This window comes from Neomonachus schauinslandi, chromosome 5, assembly GCF_002201575.2.
Source record: "Neomonachus schauinslandi chromosome 5, ASM220157v2, whole genome shotgun sequence".
NCBI lineage: Eukaryota > Metazoa > Chordata > Mammalia > Carnivora > Phocidae > Neomonachus > Neomonachus schauinslandi.
The window spans coordinates 59,308,691-59,325,533 of NC_058407.1; the positions used below are offsets into that span (position 1 = coordinate 59,308,691).

Here is a 16,843-nt window from a genome sequence, read left to right on the forward strand (position 1 = left end):
AGCCGAGCGCCGGGGAGCCGGGCGCACACGCAGACAGCGGCGCCGAGGGCGAGCGCACGCACCCGGGCGCCCGGGCCGAGCTGCGGCGTGTGCCCCGCGCGGGGGCTGCGAGTGCGCGTTTACAGACTGCCTGCTGTGCAGGCGGCCGGGTGCGTTCCCTGGTCTGTGTCTCGAGTTTCTGTGTATGTGCGTGTGGCTTCGTGTATCCCCGAGTGCCTGGCCGCCTGTGCGCCCCATGTTGTGAGGGAGGGGTAGGGGATGAGTCCCCCTCTCCGCCTGGGGGACCTGGGCACTGGCTGAGGGAAGCCATCGGCCGTCGGAACCCCGCCCCAGACCGGACCCTCCCACCTTGCGCTCCTGCCTTTGGGGGGAAAAGTTCAAGGTCTGCTCTGAGTTGCCGTGGGATCCCATTCCTCTCCTCAGTTCCCTTAACTTGATGGTCCTGATATGTCTCAATCGCTGTGGCCTTCCCCCGGTGCCTCTATCCATCCCCCTGGCCAGTGGGAGTTTCTTCCAAGCTTAAAGCTCTCCAGACGGAATCCACTAGAGCCGGCGGGACCGCATCATCTCCGAACAGAACTCCGTAAGAACCAGGAAACCAGCCCCTCCTGTAGCGGGTCCTTTTTATTTCCTCTTATTCTGTCTTCAGTAAAAGAAATCTAATGGCTAAGGGCCCAGCACAATACAGCCTAGCTGCTTAAAACATTTGTAGAATGAGGGGCGCCTGGGTGGCTCAGTCGGTTGGGCACCTGCCTTCGGCTCAGGTCATGGTCCCACGGTCCTGGGATGGAGCCGGCAGTCCTGGGATCCAGCCCAGCCTTGTCAGGCTCCCTGCTGGGCAGGGAGTCTGCTTCTCCCTCTCCCCCTCCCCTTGCTTGTGTTTTTTCTCTCTCAAATAAATAAAATCTTAAAAAAAAAAAAAAATTTTTTTGTAGAATTAATGAACTGAAATTTGAATTCAAGACTTTGTAACAGGGCAAGCCTCTCCCACCCGGCTGAATCCTACCTAGGATTCTGGCAGGAACCACCTTAGGATCCCTTAGAATTGTTCTCCTCCTTAATAACCACCTACCTTAGAGTTGTGGGGAAATCCCATGTAAACAGAAAGTGGAGATGTATTCACTAACTGCTGGATCCCAAAGAGGCCACTAATCCAGAATCCCAGAATGTGAGTTTTCATTTCAAGAACTCTGGAGGTTGGAAGGAGGGATGGTCAGGAGAAGGTATTTTACTCCATTCTAAATATCGGGGTGAGGCTACTCCCCTTCCCAGGCAATGGAGGAGAAAAGAGCAGAAGTGAAGTGGCAGGGCAAAGACTTCCAGCATAAAAGAATTGCCCTTTAGGTAATTAGGTTAGGTCAGGCCTTCAGACCTGGCAGGGCAGAGAGGTATCAGCAGAACCAGCTCCCAGCAAGTACCCGGGCAGAAGGAGATGGCAGAGTCAGAGATGGAGAAAAAGCAGAAAGAGTGTGGGACTTCCCTGTCTCTGTCCATCTAGCTTCTGCGTCCATCCCCCTTTCCCCTCCGTGCCTGAGGAAGAGCCCCAGCCAAGACAAAGCTGCAGCTGAGACCCCAGTCAGACTCCTACACAATCCACTTCTCAAACTTGAGAGCAATCACCTTCCTTAACAACTGAAAAATAATGGGCTGGAAACGACAAAAGAATTGCAAATTAGGATCAGAGCTAAGGAGCTGCCCAAATTAGGCAGGTATTTAAACAAAAAGAGGTGGAAAAGAGGCGGGAGATGTACTTCCAGAGGGATCTCGACAGGTCTCATCAACACAGTGGCATATCCCACCCTGATCTCCCAGGCCCCCAACTCCTAACCCATTTTAAGAAAGGAAAATTCACCGAAACAAAACAAAACAAAAAGTTATTCACCAAAGATACTTTCGAGTCCATCTAGTCTGAACCCCTCCATTTAACGAGTGGGAAAACTAAGCCCAGAAAAATGACGTGGTCCCCACAGAGAGTAAGCAACAAAGCCAGAGCCAAGCCTCCTAACCTTTTTCTTGTGCTTTTCCATCCTGTGGCTCTCTTTCTCCTTCTTTAGTCACCAGTCCTGGTGTTTAACCTCAACCTCATCCTTCTTGCGGCAATTTAACCCCATGTCTGCCTTACCCTACCTCTACACGGATAAAAACCAGATATGTCTGCTCCATCCATAGGCTCAAAAGACCACGATTTTTCTCTCCCTGTCCCCTTGCCCTAACCCCCCTCTTTTCCAGGCTGCTTCTGCCAGCCTCCTTCCTCTCCTTTTTGCCTTCCAAACTGCCCCTGCCCCTTGGAGACCCTGCCTCCTCGCTCCCCTAACCCCACAATTCCTTCCAACAAGCTTTGAGTTTGATAGAGACCAAAAATGATGCTTTGGCAGCAGTGACGGATGGATGTGATGTGCCTCCTACGGGAATGCTATTTAAAGGGGCGGCCTCACAATCCTCGCCTTCCAAAGTGACAAGAGAAAAAGCCTGCTCCTCAATCTCTCCAGAGCTGCAAACCCAGCTCAAGTTAACTTCTGACTTCCTCAACCTGCAACCTGGCCTGCGCTCCTATTCAGGTGGGAGGGAGAGCACTTGACAACTCACTGAGGTGTGGGGGCTGAGGGGGGATTCATCTTTGTCTCTTTTGACGACAGGTACTTAGGAGGAGCAGGAGGTCCTGTGGGGGGGGAGAGCTGGAAGAACACTCTTCCCCCAACCTCGTGAGTGCATTTCAGCCACGTGCCAGCTTCTTCTCAGAGTCAAACTTTGTTGGAGAAGAACTGAGAGAGGCACAAGGACCTACGGTAGGGAAGTCTTAGCCCTAGCTGGTATCTCCTTCCCTCCTGGGCCTCGGGCTCAGATCGAAGCCGTTCTAGGCCTCCCAGGCAAAAGGGCCGCCAGGTAAGATCCCCTCGGCCAGGCCCCAGCCCCGCCTGCCCACCGAACTGAACACCCCTGTAGGGAAGCAGTGTTCAGGCAGCCGGAAGGAAAGGGAGCTCCTCTGCAAGCATCTCACCCCAGGCCTGGTGGGAGGGATAATTCCATGTCATTGCGCAAACAAGTTAATGGAGATTTTAATGAAAACACTGCACTAATGAAAAAGCTGAGGCTGGAACCTACTCTCTGCCTGCGAGACAAAACAATTGGAGTCAGAATTTCTCCCTGATAGTCATTCCTCACTTCCTTTTAAGGCCTGAATAAAACAAGCTGGGGATCAGCGGTTGTGTCCCCAGCTGTCAGGGGTCAGAGATCCTCCTGGTCAAGGAAGCATACTGCTGAAAATGTTGATGGGTCCCGTCACCGCATCTGTCCCTTCTCCTCTAGACATTCTCCTTTTGTTTCAGGTGGTAATGAAGTGGGAGAACGAGGTTCTTGTCTCACAGAGTTGAAGAATGAATCTTGCCCTGACCAAGGACAGTGAGTAAAGTGATAGAGTTTTATTGAGTGAGGATACAGAGAGAGCTCTCAGGAGTGAGAGGGGTCCCGACAGGGTTGCCACTGAGGGCTTTTAGGGTTGGTCTTTCATTGAAGGCTAACCAGGGAACTTAAATCCTTTGAACATTTCTACTGATAGCACTATTGAGTAAGGACTAGTGATAACACCTTCAATGGCTTGCTTCCTTCTTAGGGTCTGGTAATTCTTTGTTGGTCACAAGTAGCTGTTATAAAAAGACCCCCACCTCTAACACCTAGGACGGGATGGTCTGGTGTTGTTCCTTTATCTCTGGTTTCCTTACACCTCCACATTTTGGGGATTTTTGTAAGCCTGATCCCATAGCCCCCTACCTATCTCTCCCTACCTAGCCCCACCTGTCCCTCACTCAGTAAGGCCACCATGTCCTCACCTTCTCCTATTTACTCATTCTAGAGTCTCTGGATTCTAACGAACAAGTCTTCCCAGATGAAGAGGCAGTCTGGTCAGGTAGAAAATGTCTAGGATTGATATCAGACTTGGGTCCCAGTTCTAGATGTACTGCTAAACATGTGACCTTCATTAAATCATTGAGCATCTCTGAATCTGTTTACTGGCCTAAAATACGGAAGTCTTCCCTGGCTACCTTGCAGAATTGTCATAAGGAATGCGAGAGCCCTTTGAAAAAGTATACATAATAGAGAAATGTGTGATTACATGTTTGTAAAAAGATATTATGTCCAATGACAACATTTTAGAAAAGGAGAACAGATTTCTATTGCCAAGGGCAAGGGAAGGGGATGAGGTTGTAAAAAAGCAACATGAGGAATCCTTGTGGATCTTGACCATGGTGGTGGCGGATGTACAAACCTACACGTGAAAAAGCTGTAGAGGGGCGCCGGTGTGGCTCAGTTGGTTAAGCGTCTGCCTTCGGCTCAGTTTATGATCTCAGGGTCCTGGGATGGAGTCCCATGATCGAGCCCCGCACTCAGCAGGGAGTCTCTTCTCCCTCTCCCTCTCCCCTTCTGCCCACTCGTGCTCTCTCTCTCACTCATTTTCTCTCAAATAAATAAAACCTTAAAAAAAAGAAAAAAGAAAAAGCTGTATAGAACTAAATACATACACACAGAGGAATGAGTGTAAGTAAAACTGGGAAAATCTGGATTAGATCATGAATTGTATCAAAGTCAATATCCTGGTTATGATAGTATACTATAGTTATGCAAGATGTTACCTATGGGAGAAACTGGTAAAGGTACTTAAGATCTCTCTGTGTGTTTGTTTGTTTGATTGTTTTTAGTTGAAGTATGGTTGACACACAATGTCTCTGTGTTATTTCTTACAAGTGCATGTGGGTTAACCATCTCAATTAAAAAAAAAAAATTTTAAGTAAGCTTTCTACCCGATGTGGGGCTTGAACTCACAACTTTGAGATCAAGAGTCACATGCTCTACTGACTGAGCAAGGCAGGCGCCCCTCTCTCGATAAAAATTTTAATTAAAAAAAAGAAGTATCATGTCTACCCCCTATTCCCCTGGAGCAACTTATCTTACCATCCTCCGGGGGGCTCCTCTCAAGTAGGTCTACATGTGCATGGAACAGAGGTCTCCATCTCCTCAAGAACAAGATCCCAGCAGAGAGATGAGGGTCTAGGAGTAGTTGTTCAGATGCTTCTGAACTTTCCCTTCCTCATCAACTTTGCCCTCAGTCTCAAAAGGCCTGACCCTGAATCACTCCTTTAGAACATAACGTCTTTTCCATAGCAAGGAAGGACAACCAGCTGATGCATGAAGCTTGATGCTCTGTTGCTTCTATCCTAAAGAGCAGACAATTGTTGCTAAGAAAAACTTGCGTAACGATTATGAGTACCAAGTTTAAAAAGTATTGACTGAGCCTGGGTCTTGAGAAATAAAGATCAAACATGCATACAAAGTCCCCAAACAGCTATCAAATAGCTTTAATGAACCCCGGATGGTTTTGTTGAAAACCAACAATTGCTTCCTTTTTATCATGGAAATATGGACATGACCCTAATTAATCAACTAGTTAATTATATTTGCCCACTTCCACCCTTCTCGACCTGTGACACAGGATCTGTTGCTCCAGTCCTCCCTGGCCATGGGTGAGGTGCACAGAAATGATGGATGGGGCCACTGTTTCCTGCCATGGAGTTAACTAAATCTAGTTTAGTGCTATCTTGAACGCCCCAGGCATTGTGACACTTGAAATTCTAATTAGTGCAGAAAAGGGCTAAGTTGAAACAGCTTGTACTCCCTCAAGTGTACCCACTCTCAGGGCCCTATAATCTAATGAGGTCTATGAAATTTAAGATCTAGGAGAGAAATCCCTGCCTGGAGCAACAGCTGTACCCAGGATGACAAGGGGATTTGGGTTAAATTAGTGGCTCCAGATAGGAGGGAGAGTACCCCCAAATGATCTGGGAGGGAGACCCACATGACTCTGATCCAATTAGTTGTCACATGACCTAGAATTAGCTAGACTGACCCTCTGCTCTGGGTTGTAGTGATGTCAAAGAAAAAGCAGGAGGGGTTACAGCTAAACAGATGGAAGAACTTACTGGTTCCCCACAAGGTGTGCTAGAGCAGGTGAGGGGGGCTGGGGCCCGTGAAAATCTCTCAAGAGCACTCCCTCATTGCCCATGTAGGCAGGAGAGCTGGGGGTAGAGGAAGAGACCCAATACTCTTGAGAGAGCCCCCACAAAGGAAAAAGGGAGTTCCTTTGCTACTACTTTGCAGTAGGAGCAAGCCGAATGTTTGCTGAACACATTTGGAAAAGGAAGAGAGGAGATAATCGTCCTAATGAATGTGCAGGAGACAATAGCAGCTCCAGTGGGAGGATTATAAGCTCATTATGGTTTAATATGATGATTGATCATCTCTGCCCGCCAGCATTATCCTAGAATAGTGATGAAGGTCGAGAGACCCATGCCAGTCAGAGCTCAAGTGCTAGTCACCACAAGAGAGAAAACGTACTTGTATGTCACTCGTGTTTTTCATTGTAAAAATTCACACACATGGCCCCAATTCCCTCACTTTTCCCAAAAACTGTCCCCCAACCCCACCCCCAGCCAGCCTGCCCCATTTCTGTATGATTTCTCAGCCCCGGACTGTTCCTCCGTATGTCTGTTCATCAACTCTGGCTCCTGAGCACATCCCTTGAGAAAACGGCTATAGCTTCATGGGCTTAGGTAGGTCCAAAGGGCCCTTCAGTGGGTACCGGCTGCCACTCGGTTCAGGTGGAAGGCCCGGGATACCTCCCGGTAGGCATTTCGAAGCAGGACATAAGGGAAACAGGACTCCAACATGTCCAGGGTCAGGAAGGAGGACTCCTCCACCACCTGGAAGAGAATAGGTCAAGAGATGAGAACCTCAGGCAGGGTGTAACTCTGTGATACCCTGCTCCTTCATTCAGTTCCCTGGGCCCTCTGAGGCCCTTAGGGTTATGAGTGAACAACGTTCCAGATCATAACCCCCCTCCTTCCCACACTTGGTTTAGCTTTAGGAAAGCAAAGTGACCTCTTCGGCTTCATTATAATGGCCCCTGGGCCCCTTATCAGGGTTATATGAAGGACTCAGAAGCAGAAGGCAGGAAAGAATCACTTCTCTGGTGGCAGAAAGACTCCCATTCTCCCCCATTCTGGATGCCAAACCAAATGTGGGTGGGCAGCACAGAAGCAGGTAAGGTTGGATAAAAGTGCTAATGACAAAGCTTTATGGAGAAGGAAACAATCACCACAGCAGGCCAAGAAAGAAAGGCCTGGAATCCACATGGGTCCTCTTGTGCTGGGTCTCAGTATCCTCCCTCCCTCAGTACAGTGCTTGGGGAGCAGTAAGGATGTTGCATAAAGGAGCAGGCATGATTAATTAGTTTAATTAGAAGCCTGTGTGCTGTGGTAATCCCAGCAGCCCCCAGAAGCCAAGCAGAAAGATAGCTCAAGATGCCTGGATAAGACTGAAGGTAGCAGTGGAGGGCAAGAGACGGAGCGGGGGGCATATTAGCGAAGAGCCCCATAACCTAGTGTTGGGCTAGAGGGTCCCCATCCCTGAGGAAGGAACAGGGTGTGTTTCCTTCAGTGCCCTCCTCATCCATGCAGCTGTGGGACTAAAAAACACACCCTGGAGAGAAGTGTCTCATATCCTCTGGCAATTCACACAGATGGGCCCTCCCCAATATGTCTGGTGTTTCAAATCCTGAAAATTCACTCAGGAAAGAGAATTTACCATATCAACTCTAACATGGTTCTTTCTCTGAAGTCCTTTCAAGTTTTAAAATGTGGAAGATCCTACTATTCTCAAATACGGGCACACACAACACACACGACAGCCTCAGAGCAACAGACACTGCAGGCTGAAGGAAAAGAAGTCTCCCAGTTACGGTAGCTCGGATCTTAGGCTGGATAACAGAAGGAATTTCTTGCCAGGCAAGACTTTCAAACCTTAAGCCAGGAGAGAGATAAGGTCTCTTTTCTAGGATATGACCCTCAGGTACAGGGAAATGAGTGATGGCTTCAAGAAGGATCCACTGGCCCAAGACTTCCTGTTGTTTGCTCCATGAAGCACGGAAGACCACAAGGCTCCTAACTGGAGGAAATTCATGGCCGCGGAAACAGCCCTACAGCGAAGGCCGAGAAACTTGGGTTCTCATCCTACATCCGCCCATACATTTTGGGGGAGACCTTGAATGTCGTCTTTCCTTCCCTCTTCTTAGTTCCTTCACCTATCAATTGTAAGGACCGGACTAACGGCCAGGATCTGGTCTGATCCTGACATCTAGGATTCCATGATTCTCTGAGAGTCATCTCCCCCCGCCCGCACCTCCCCCCCGAAACCCATGCCAGGATGCAGCTGGCAGTCCTGGGTGTGGGCACTGCCCAGGCTTGACAGCCAAGACAGAGAGACCCCAGGGAGAGAAGTGCCTGGCCAGGAGCTGGGGCTACATGAGTAGCCTCTTAACTCAGAATACAGTTCCTTCCCCTGTGTTTCTGTGTGGAAACATTTGCATTTAAATTGCTTTGCAGCCGCTAGTCCCTGGGTCTCTCCCTCTAACAAAAAGCACCTGCCTGGTCCTAGCTGTGTCCCAGCTACTCTGCAGCCTCACTGTGATGCCACCAGGGGCAGACACCCTCCCACACTTGAGGGGGGAGGAGAGCGGCAAAGCAGAAGGAGGCAGGCCTGAGGGGCAACACAGAATCACCTCTACCAACCTTACAGAGGCGAAAACTGCCCAAGGAAATGAAGGAGCATGACTAAATCATCCAGAAACTAAAATGAGCAGCAGAGAGAAGGACTAACATTTGTTGAGCATCTATTAGGTACTAGGAACTTTCACATATATTTTCTTTTTTTTTTTTTTAAAGATTTTATTTATTTATTCATAAGAGACAGAGAGAGAGAGAGGCAGGCTCCCCGCTGAGCAGGGAGCCCAATGCGGGACTCGATCCCAGGACCCTGGGATCATGACCTGAGCCGAAGGCAGATGCTTAACCATCTGAGCCACCCAGGCACCCTCACATATATTTTCTTATGAATCCTAACCACTCTGTCACAAGGATTATTGCCCACTTTTATGGATAAAGAATCAGAGTCTCAGAAGGTTAATTAACTTGCCCAAGGTCACGCTGCTCCAAAGACTGTGCCACATGTAGCATACTCCTGGCGTTTGCCCTCATCTGCCTCCTCTGCCCTCTCACCCCACACCACATACCCCCACCCACGCACACCCGCACATCCATTCTCTTGTCGCCGTCATAATCCTTAATCAGCCCAATCGAGGCCTTTCTCTAGCTGTGTCTAGCTGAGTCACAGATCCCACTCCACGCCTGTGTATTTACGGGAGACCCAGAGGGAGTCCCAGGCATGCCTGCGCCTAACATCCGTGGGCCTGGCTGAGAGTGCAAATGGAAGCCTACATAGCATGTGACTAAATAAATCAAACAAACTGGCTTGTTCTGTCTTTTTGACCTTCACAGTCTCCCTTTATAATTTCATGAAAGGCCAGGTTTGAATTCAGAATTCTTAGACTCCTCAGACTTCTGCATCAGAACAGGCTGGAGCGGACCAGCCCAGTTTGCGGGATTTTGCAGACACCCATGGAATTCCCATCTGCACATCTAAACTCCAGCCAGCGATCCCTTGGCACTAGAGGTATACACACCAGCAGCACAGTCTGCCTCAGTTGGACGGACCTGGGGAAGAAGCTCAGCACAAGCTCTGCATAAGCGCTACAGCGGAGAATTCTGAGGTCCCAGAAATCTTTAGTGTGGACTCCCGGGTGGAGCGCCGGCTCCAGATGGGCGTATCCTCTCCCCGCAGGCCAGAGGAAGGCCTCTATGCGACCATATCTCAGTGCGGCATTACCCCGGATAATCAGACTTTTAGAGCGAAAGAGTGAGTAAGCGTGTTGAAGAGGAAAACAGGGTCATGAGGAAAAGATTTTTTTAAGTTAACTGAGTCAGAGTTCCCAGAACTTTCCGCCAAAGTAGCGAAAAGCCCACAGCTTGGGAAGAAAGAGATAGCAGGAGCTGCCTGATTCATGGCCCACCTGGCTCTCTGTCTTACAGCTCTTCATTGAAAATTCCTTCCCTCCTCTGAGCCCCCATCTCCCCTCCCCCAGTTCAGCTCTGTGTTATTCAGCACCCTCTCCACAGTACTTCTTAAGGACAAGACATGCAGCAGTAGGAAGTGGTCAAGTAAAATCAAACATGAACTGGACAGGCAGTCATGGATGAGGGACACAGCTGCCCCACCAGGTCAGACCTGAGAATATTGCAGGTAAAAGGGCCCAGTCAGCCAGGGGCCAGAAAGGCCCTGTACTGCAGAGAAGGCATTGAAGACTCTACCTTGGGATTACAGGACAAGTCTGCAATGTTAACTAGAATGTGAGGCCTAGACCCAGAGGGTCAGGCCGAATTCAGTTTTGAGTTCATGCTTTTGAGTGATGAAAATGGCAGGGAACCAGAAGCCCTCAAGAAGGGTCCCTCTGGCCTTTGCTCTCTCTGTTCCCAGACCAACTTAAACCAGATACATACCAAGCGCATGAGCAGAGAAATGGATTCCCGATTTCTGGTTTTAAGCTTGTCAGTCTCCTGGCCCAGCTGCAAGAGGCTGACAGAGGCCACCTGTAGGGGAAGAGTTTGTAAGAAAGCAGATTTTTATGGAGGTCAGAGTAGGACAGCCTCAGGCTACAGGAAGTTAAGAAAAGATCAAGGAGGAGAGTTAAGAAGTGCTGGGATGTTCCTGGGGACTCCGGGTGGAAAAGTAGCAAATCCCCTAGGCTTCAGAGCCGCACCTGGCCTGTAAAGCAGGCAGTGCAGGCAACAGTAGGTTGCCAGCGGTGCTGGGGGAGAGATTCCAGGGGCTGAGGACAGAACCTAGAACAAAGGCAGGAGATTAATCTCTTTTCCTAGGCAGCCTTCAGACAGCACTGTCACCAGGCTGTTTACAGCTGACTCCCTACCGGAATAGACACAGGGCTGAGCCTCTGATTCAGATGCAGTGCTCTTCGTATTCTCCTCCTGTCAACTCCCAAGTGGCTGTCCTCTCTATTCACCTCCAGGCTCCCAACAGATCAAAGAGGGAGGAAGAGACATGATTAACTGTATCGCAGGCCCAGGTTACTCTCATTTTGCAAACAAACAGGGCAAATGGGAAAAGGGGGAGGGGGCCCCTTTTCTCCCCATCTTAGAGATCTGCTGTGAATATTCTTTATCTCTAAGATGCTCAGAACCCATTCAGATTGGCTGGCTGGCCCCGTTTAAATGGAGACCCTCTAACTAAGCTTCCAGGACAATGGTATGATTCCCGAGAGAATATGATCGACTGTGTTTGCTCCTAAAAGGAGACAAATGAGGCCCTAGTTCTTAAGTCAGGCCCATGTGTTGCAAAGGAATAAGCTCCCCATTGCTGAGAATGCTCAAGCCGGCAGTGGGTAATGGACCATGTATCAAAAGGATGGAATTCCTCCACGGAGGACTAGAATGGAAAACTCCAGGGCCTCTTTCAACAATGGAAAGAGATTACTTATTCTGCGTTTTTCCAGAAACAAAACTAAGATCAATGGTGATAGCTACAGGGAGTCAAACTTTGGCTAAAAATGTTTTTTTTAAATAATTTTTTCTCAAATAAATTGGATGTAACCTACTGTATAATCGGCTGTCTGGTTAAAAGCTCCAGTCCTAGAGGGGCTCCTGGGTGGCTCAGTTGGTTGGGCGGCTGCCTTCAGCTCAGGTCATGATCCTGGAGTCCCAGGATCGAGTTCCGCGTCGGGCTCCCTGCTCAGCAGGGAGTCTGCTTCTCCTTCTGACCCTCACCCCTCTCATTCTCTCTGTCATTTTCTCTTTCTCAAAAAAAAAAAAAAATAAAAAAAAAAAAAAAAAAAGCTCCAGTCCTAGAAATGGAGACAGTGGTTCTCAAAGTGAGATCCCAGGATGAACAGCATCAACATCATCTGGGAACTTGGAAATGCAAATTTTCCAGCCCCACCTCAAATCTACTGAATCAGAAATTCTCCAGGTGATTCTGATTTATGCTAAAGTTTGAGAATGTGAAAAAAGTTTGATTTTTTTTTGTCAAGATGAGAGTTGGAAAGGGCCTTAAAGGTTCTAAAACTTGGCGTCTCCAACTTGATTGCGCAGCAGATATCCTGGAGACCTTGTTAAAAACAGAGGTCTGGGGCACCTGGGCGGCTCAGTCGGTTAAGCGTCTGACTCTTGATCAGCTGCTCAGGTCTCGATGTCGGGGTCATGAGTTCGGGTCATGAGTTTATTAATAAAAATAAACACTAACTGGGGCGCCTGGGTGGCTCAGTCGTTAAGCGTCTGCCTTCGGCTCAGGTCATGATCCCGGAGTCCTGGGATCGAGCCCCGCATCAGGCTCCCTGCTCCGCGGGAAGCCTGCTTCTCCCTCTCCCACTCCCCCAGCTTGTGTTCCCTCTCTCACTGTGTCTCTCTCTGTCAAATAAATAAAAATCTTTAAAAAAATAAAAAATAAATAAACACTAATTTATTTAAAAATTAATTAATTTTTTAAAAAACAGAGGCCTGGACTCACCCTGGGCTATTCTAATTCAGTATGTCTGGCATAAGGATCAGGAATCTGTATTTCAACAACTCCCTCGGATATTCTAAGGCATCCCAATCAAGGTAGTGAATCATAGATTCAGTTTAACCTCCCTATTTAACAAATGGGCAAAATGAGGCCCCAAAAGTTTGGCTCTTCAGAGGTCACACAACTTCTTAGTGGCAGACCCAGAACTAGAACTCAGATTCTCTGACTCAGTCCAGTGCTCTTTGCAAGTAGTCCCGCAGAGGCTGAAACACCAGCTCTTACGGAATTTAGAAGAAACTCCTGCCTTTCACAGAGTGCCACTCACTCACTGAAGAATTAGGTGGGAGGTTAGACTCCAAGACCCGCTCAATAACAGCTGTCTATGGATTTAAGCCACACCAATTCCCACCAGACTTTGCAATCTTCCATTCCATCCCAAAAGACTTTGGAATCTTCCATTCCTTATGGCCTAGGGCCACTCACCACCAGAAACTCCTTAAGGTGAGTTTCAATGTTCTTGTTGTAGAGTGTGAAGAGGGCAGCAGACACCTGGATGATGGCTTTGGTCAAGCAATGGATATTGTTGTTGTAACCTAGGTTACGATTGACAGAAGGGGGGAGAAACAAAAGGGAATACAGTGAGCCACTCCAGGCTGATCCCAGCGGGTGGTCTCTCAGTTTTTCAGGCGAGGCCACCCCTGTTTGACACCAAAAGGACTAGGAGGCATGTGGGGAATGATATTCCTAAAAAATATGAGGAGATATTTAGGATATTAAGAGAAGGCTATTCTTAAAAATTCCCACTGGAATTGCATTTTACCGATAGTTCATTCACAAGTGTTTTTTGAAACTGAACTTTACACCTGAGTCAGAAGTCTGGATTCTCCAGGTAAATGTCTCCGTCTCATCTCCCTACCCCAGGGGACTGACCCCTCAAACTACTCAAAGTAGTCCTTACTTACCATCCTTCTCAATACTATAGCAGGAAGAGGGGTCAGTGGCAAGGAGTGGGAGGGAAACCGCAAGAAAGATCAAGAGCAGGCAGGCCACCTTATATTCTTCCTCAGGGGATGAAGTATCTGGTAAGACAGAAAAAAGAAAAGAGGAGAAGTAAGTTCAGCAAACAGGAGTTATCTTCTACAGAGGCCCTACTTCACAGAATTACTGTCAGGATCACATAAGAAAACATCTATGAAAACACTTTTCTAAAGCACTATAGGCAAGTCATTACTGCTGAAGGGGACAGGACTAGCCCCCACTTATCATGAGGGGCCCGATCCTGGAGGCCTCCTCTGGTGACTGAAGCAAAGCTCTCAGCGAAGGGTTCTGCCCACATGCGGTCCGAGGACACTGTCAGCTGTCTGATGGGGAGGACAGGCAGGAAGGAGAGCAAAGAGTCTCACCAAACCAAGAGAGAAGAAGGGCCGGTCTGGCAGTTTTGAAAGGGCTTAATACCAGCTCCTTGTTTCATCCCATTCTGAGCGTGTGTAAGAAATGGGAAATGTCAGAGACAATGGGAGACCAGGGGAAGAAGTGAATAGTGTCAAGGTGATTCTGTGGGAGGGGAGAGCACCAGATCACTCTGGGGAACTTAGATGCCATACCACATAACTCAGCATGAAATCTTATGTGACGGCGGATGGCTCTCTCATTGTTTCATTTGCATTAACCTGATTTCCCCTACTAGATTGTAAGTTCCTTTCAGTCCTTGCTGAGCATCAAAGAGACCCTCATTTAATATTTTTTAGCAGACTGACAGGTCAACTGGTTGGAACCTGGCTAGGAGTCTAAATTGCCTAAGTATTTTCTGGGGGCTAGGGACTACACTTTAAGTCTTTCTTTTTTTTTTTCTTTTTTTTTCTTTTTTTTTTTAAAGATTTTATTTATTTATTTGACAGAGAGAGACACAGTGAGAGAGGGAACACAAGCAGGGAGAGTGGGAGAGGGAGAAGCAGGTTTCCCACCAAGCAGGGAGCCTGATGAGGGGCTCGATCTCAGGACCCTGGGACCATGACCTGAGCCGAAGGCAGATGCTTAATGACTGAGCCACCCAGGCGCCCCAACACTTTAAGTCTTTCTTTAGCTCCCAGCTTATATCCTCCGAATTCACAATTCCAAATAAAGGCTTCTTTGACATTGACATTTGCCCACCTAAAAATAGGGCCCGAGCCCTCCCTTGCCCACTTTCCCCAATTTTACCAGCTTTCAGATTGGCAATGGCAGCCACCAGGGCTGGGTCAATGTCACAGCCCACTCCTGCAGAAGAGGCCAGCTCAAAGACACTCAGGGTCACCTAGTAAAGAAGAAAACAACATCCTGGACAGGATTCCCAGGAGAGAAGTGTTGGACAGAAGCTACAGGGAGTTGGGATTCCTGGATCACAGATCATAGATTTTCAGTATACTATCATCTCGTCTAGGCATTCCTTTCACGGCTCTCCCTAACCTACAGGGGAAAAGCACAAATGCTTTTGTTCAGCATGCAGATACTCCATTGTACGCGTTGACTTTCTCAATCTTCTTCCCAAGGTGCTTCCTACAGTCCATGAGGCCAGGGTCATTGATGCACTATCTCCAAACTACACCTCGCTTCCTGACTTCCATACTTTGGTTCATGTGCTTCCCTCTTCTACAGCGTCCTTTCCTGCTCTCTACTTACAGCTAAGTGACACCCACCCCTCGAGGCTTACCTCAAATCTCATAGTGTCTGTGAAGCCCTCCTTGAATACTTCAACCCAAACCCATCTCTCCCTCCTTAAAGTGGCACCACTGACTTAGCATGGATCACACACCTGCCTGGTATGAGCAGTTATCTTTTAAGACAGGAGGTGAGACCTATGGCTTGTCTCACCATCTAGAAAGCAATCCTTTAAAACCTCATGGCCTCTGAGGAGAGAAAAAGGCCTTGGAGTGAGAAGATCTGGGTTCAAATCCCAGGACCACCACTTTCTAAATGTGTGACCTCAGCTAAAAGTTACTTCACCTCTTTGAGCCTCAGTTTTCTCATCTGTAAAACTGGGATAATAATACCTCACAGAGTTGTTGTGGAGATTAAATTAGACCACATGTATAAAACATCTACCCTACATACTCAAGCGTCACTAATAGACCAATAAACCTTATTCTTTTCCTCTTCTTCCTTTATCTCAAAGCCAGGAAATTTACACTTCTTTTTCTCCTCTTTAGTTTTTGTTTTGGTTTTTTTTTTTTTAAGATTTTATTTATGTATTTGAGAGAGAGATAGCAGGAGAGAGCATGAGCCAGAGGGGCAGAGGCAGAGGGAGAAGTAGACTCCCTGCTGAGCCCAGGACCCTAGGATCATGACCTGAGCTGAAGGCAGACACTTAACCAACTGAGCCACCCAGGCACCCCACTCCTCTTTAGTTTAACACAATGCAAAGCAGATAGAAGGTATTCAATTAATATTTTATTGATTGATACTTGAATCCCTTGTTGTACTTAAAATTGGGTTCCCAGGAAATAGCCCCACACCCCCACTCCCATGCCAAGTATTTAGACCTTGTTTGAGATTTTTTAAATTACTCTAAAATGTTCTGAGAGATGGGGCACCTGGGTGGTGCAGTCAGTTGAGTGTCTGACTCTTCGTTTTGGCTTAGGTTGTGATCTCAGGGTCATGAGATTGAGCCCTGCGTTGGGCTAAGAGCTCAGCACAGAGTCTGCTTGGCATTTTCTCTCCCTCTGTCCCTCCCCCTTCTCTAAAATAAATAAATAAATCTTTTTTTAAAAAGTGTTCTTAGAGAACAAGAATAATTGTTTCAAGAGTAGACAACGGAGTGGGGTATCTTATGCAAAGAACCCTATAGACATACCAATCTACTTAGAGAAGGCAAACTTTTCCCACGTTCTGCTCTGCCCTTTATTTAAATTCCCTATAGCTAAATGACTGTGCTCATGGCAACCATGGCTGGGGAAATCAGGGACCTGGTCCACAACCTGTAGTGTTCTGGAGAAAGAAAGGGATGACTGAGGCATAACATAATCTCTGATGGACAGGCCACCATCCCCCCTTCTCTGCTCCAACCTGCTTATTTTCACAAGCAGGCAGAGCCTAAAACTCAGTGCTGCCCAGGCGATACAGGTAGACAAGCTCTTGACAATCTAGAGCATTCATCCCCAACATCAGCAACTGCCGGAAACCCAGGTTCACCGCAAAAGAATGGTCAGAAGCCGGCAGCCATCCCCATGCAACACCAAACCCACACAGCTCCCATGACTGCTTCACCCTTAAGTTCGGGCAGAGAGAGCAGGAGATTTCACAACTCTTTTGATCTCAGGGTAAGGAAGTTTTTCTCAATATCTAATTTTAATTCTTCCTGCTAACCAGTTCCCTCTTAATCACAGACCTCTCTCCGTGAGAGGAATCG

The 16,843-nt window shown here is 47.9% G+C and overlaps 1 protein-coding gene across 1 annotated transcript in view; it reads right to left on the reverse strand.

Annotated features, from left to right (window-relative positions):
• Window positions 1-6,501: 6,501 nt before the first annotated feature.
• The window catches only part of NCKAP1L (NCK associated protein 1 like), a 41,238-nt gene continuing 30,896 nt past the window's right edge, over window positions 6,502-16,843 (reverse strand). The window contains 5 exon segments of the mRNA XM_021686796.2: window positions 6,502-6,752; window positions 10,443-10,532; window positions 12,943-13,052; window positions 13,422-13,538; window positions 14,659-14,752. Coding sequence (XP_021542471.1) covers window positions 6,621-6,752; window positions 10,443-10,532; window positions 12,943-13,052; window positions 13,422-13,538; window positions 14,659-14,752 — 543 coding nt within the window. The 3' untranslated portion in view covers window positions 6,502-6,620.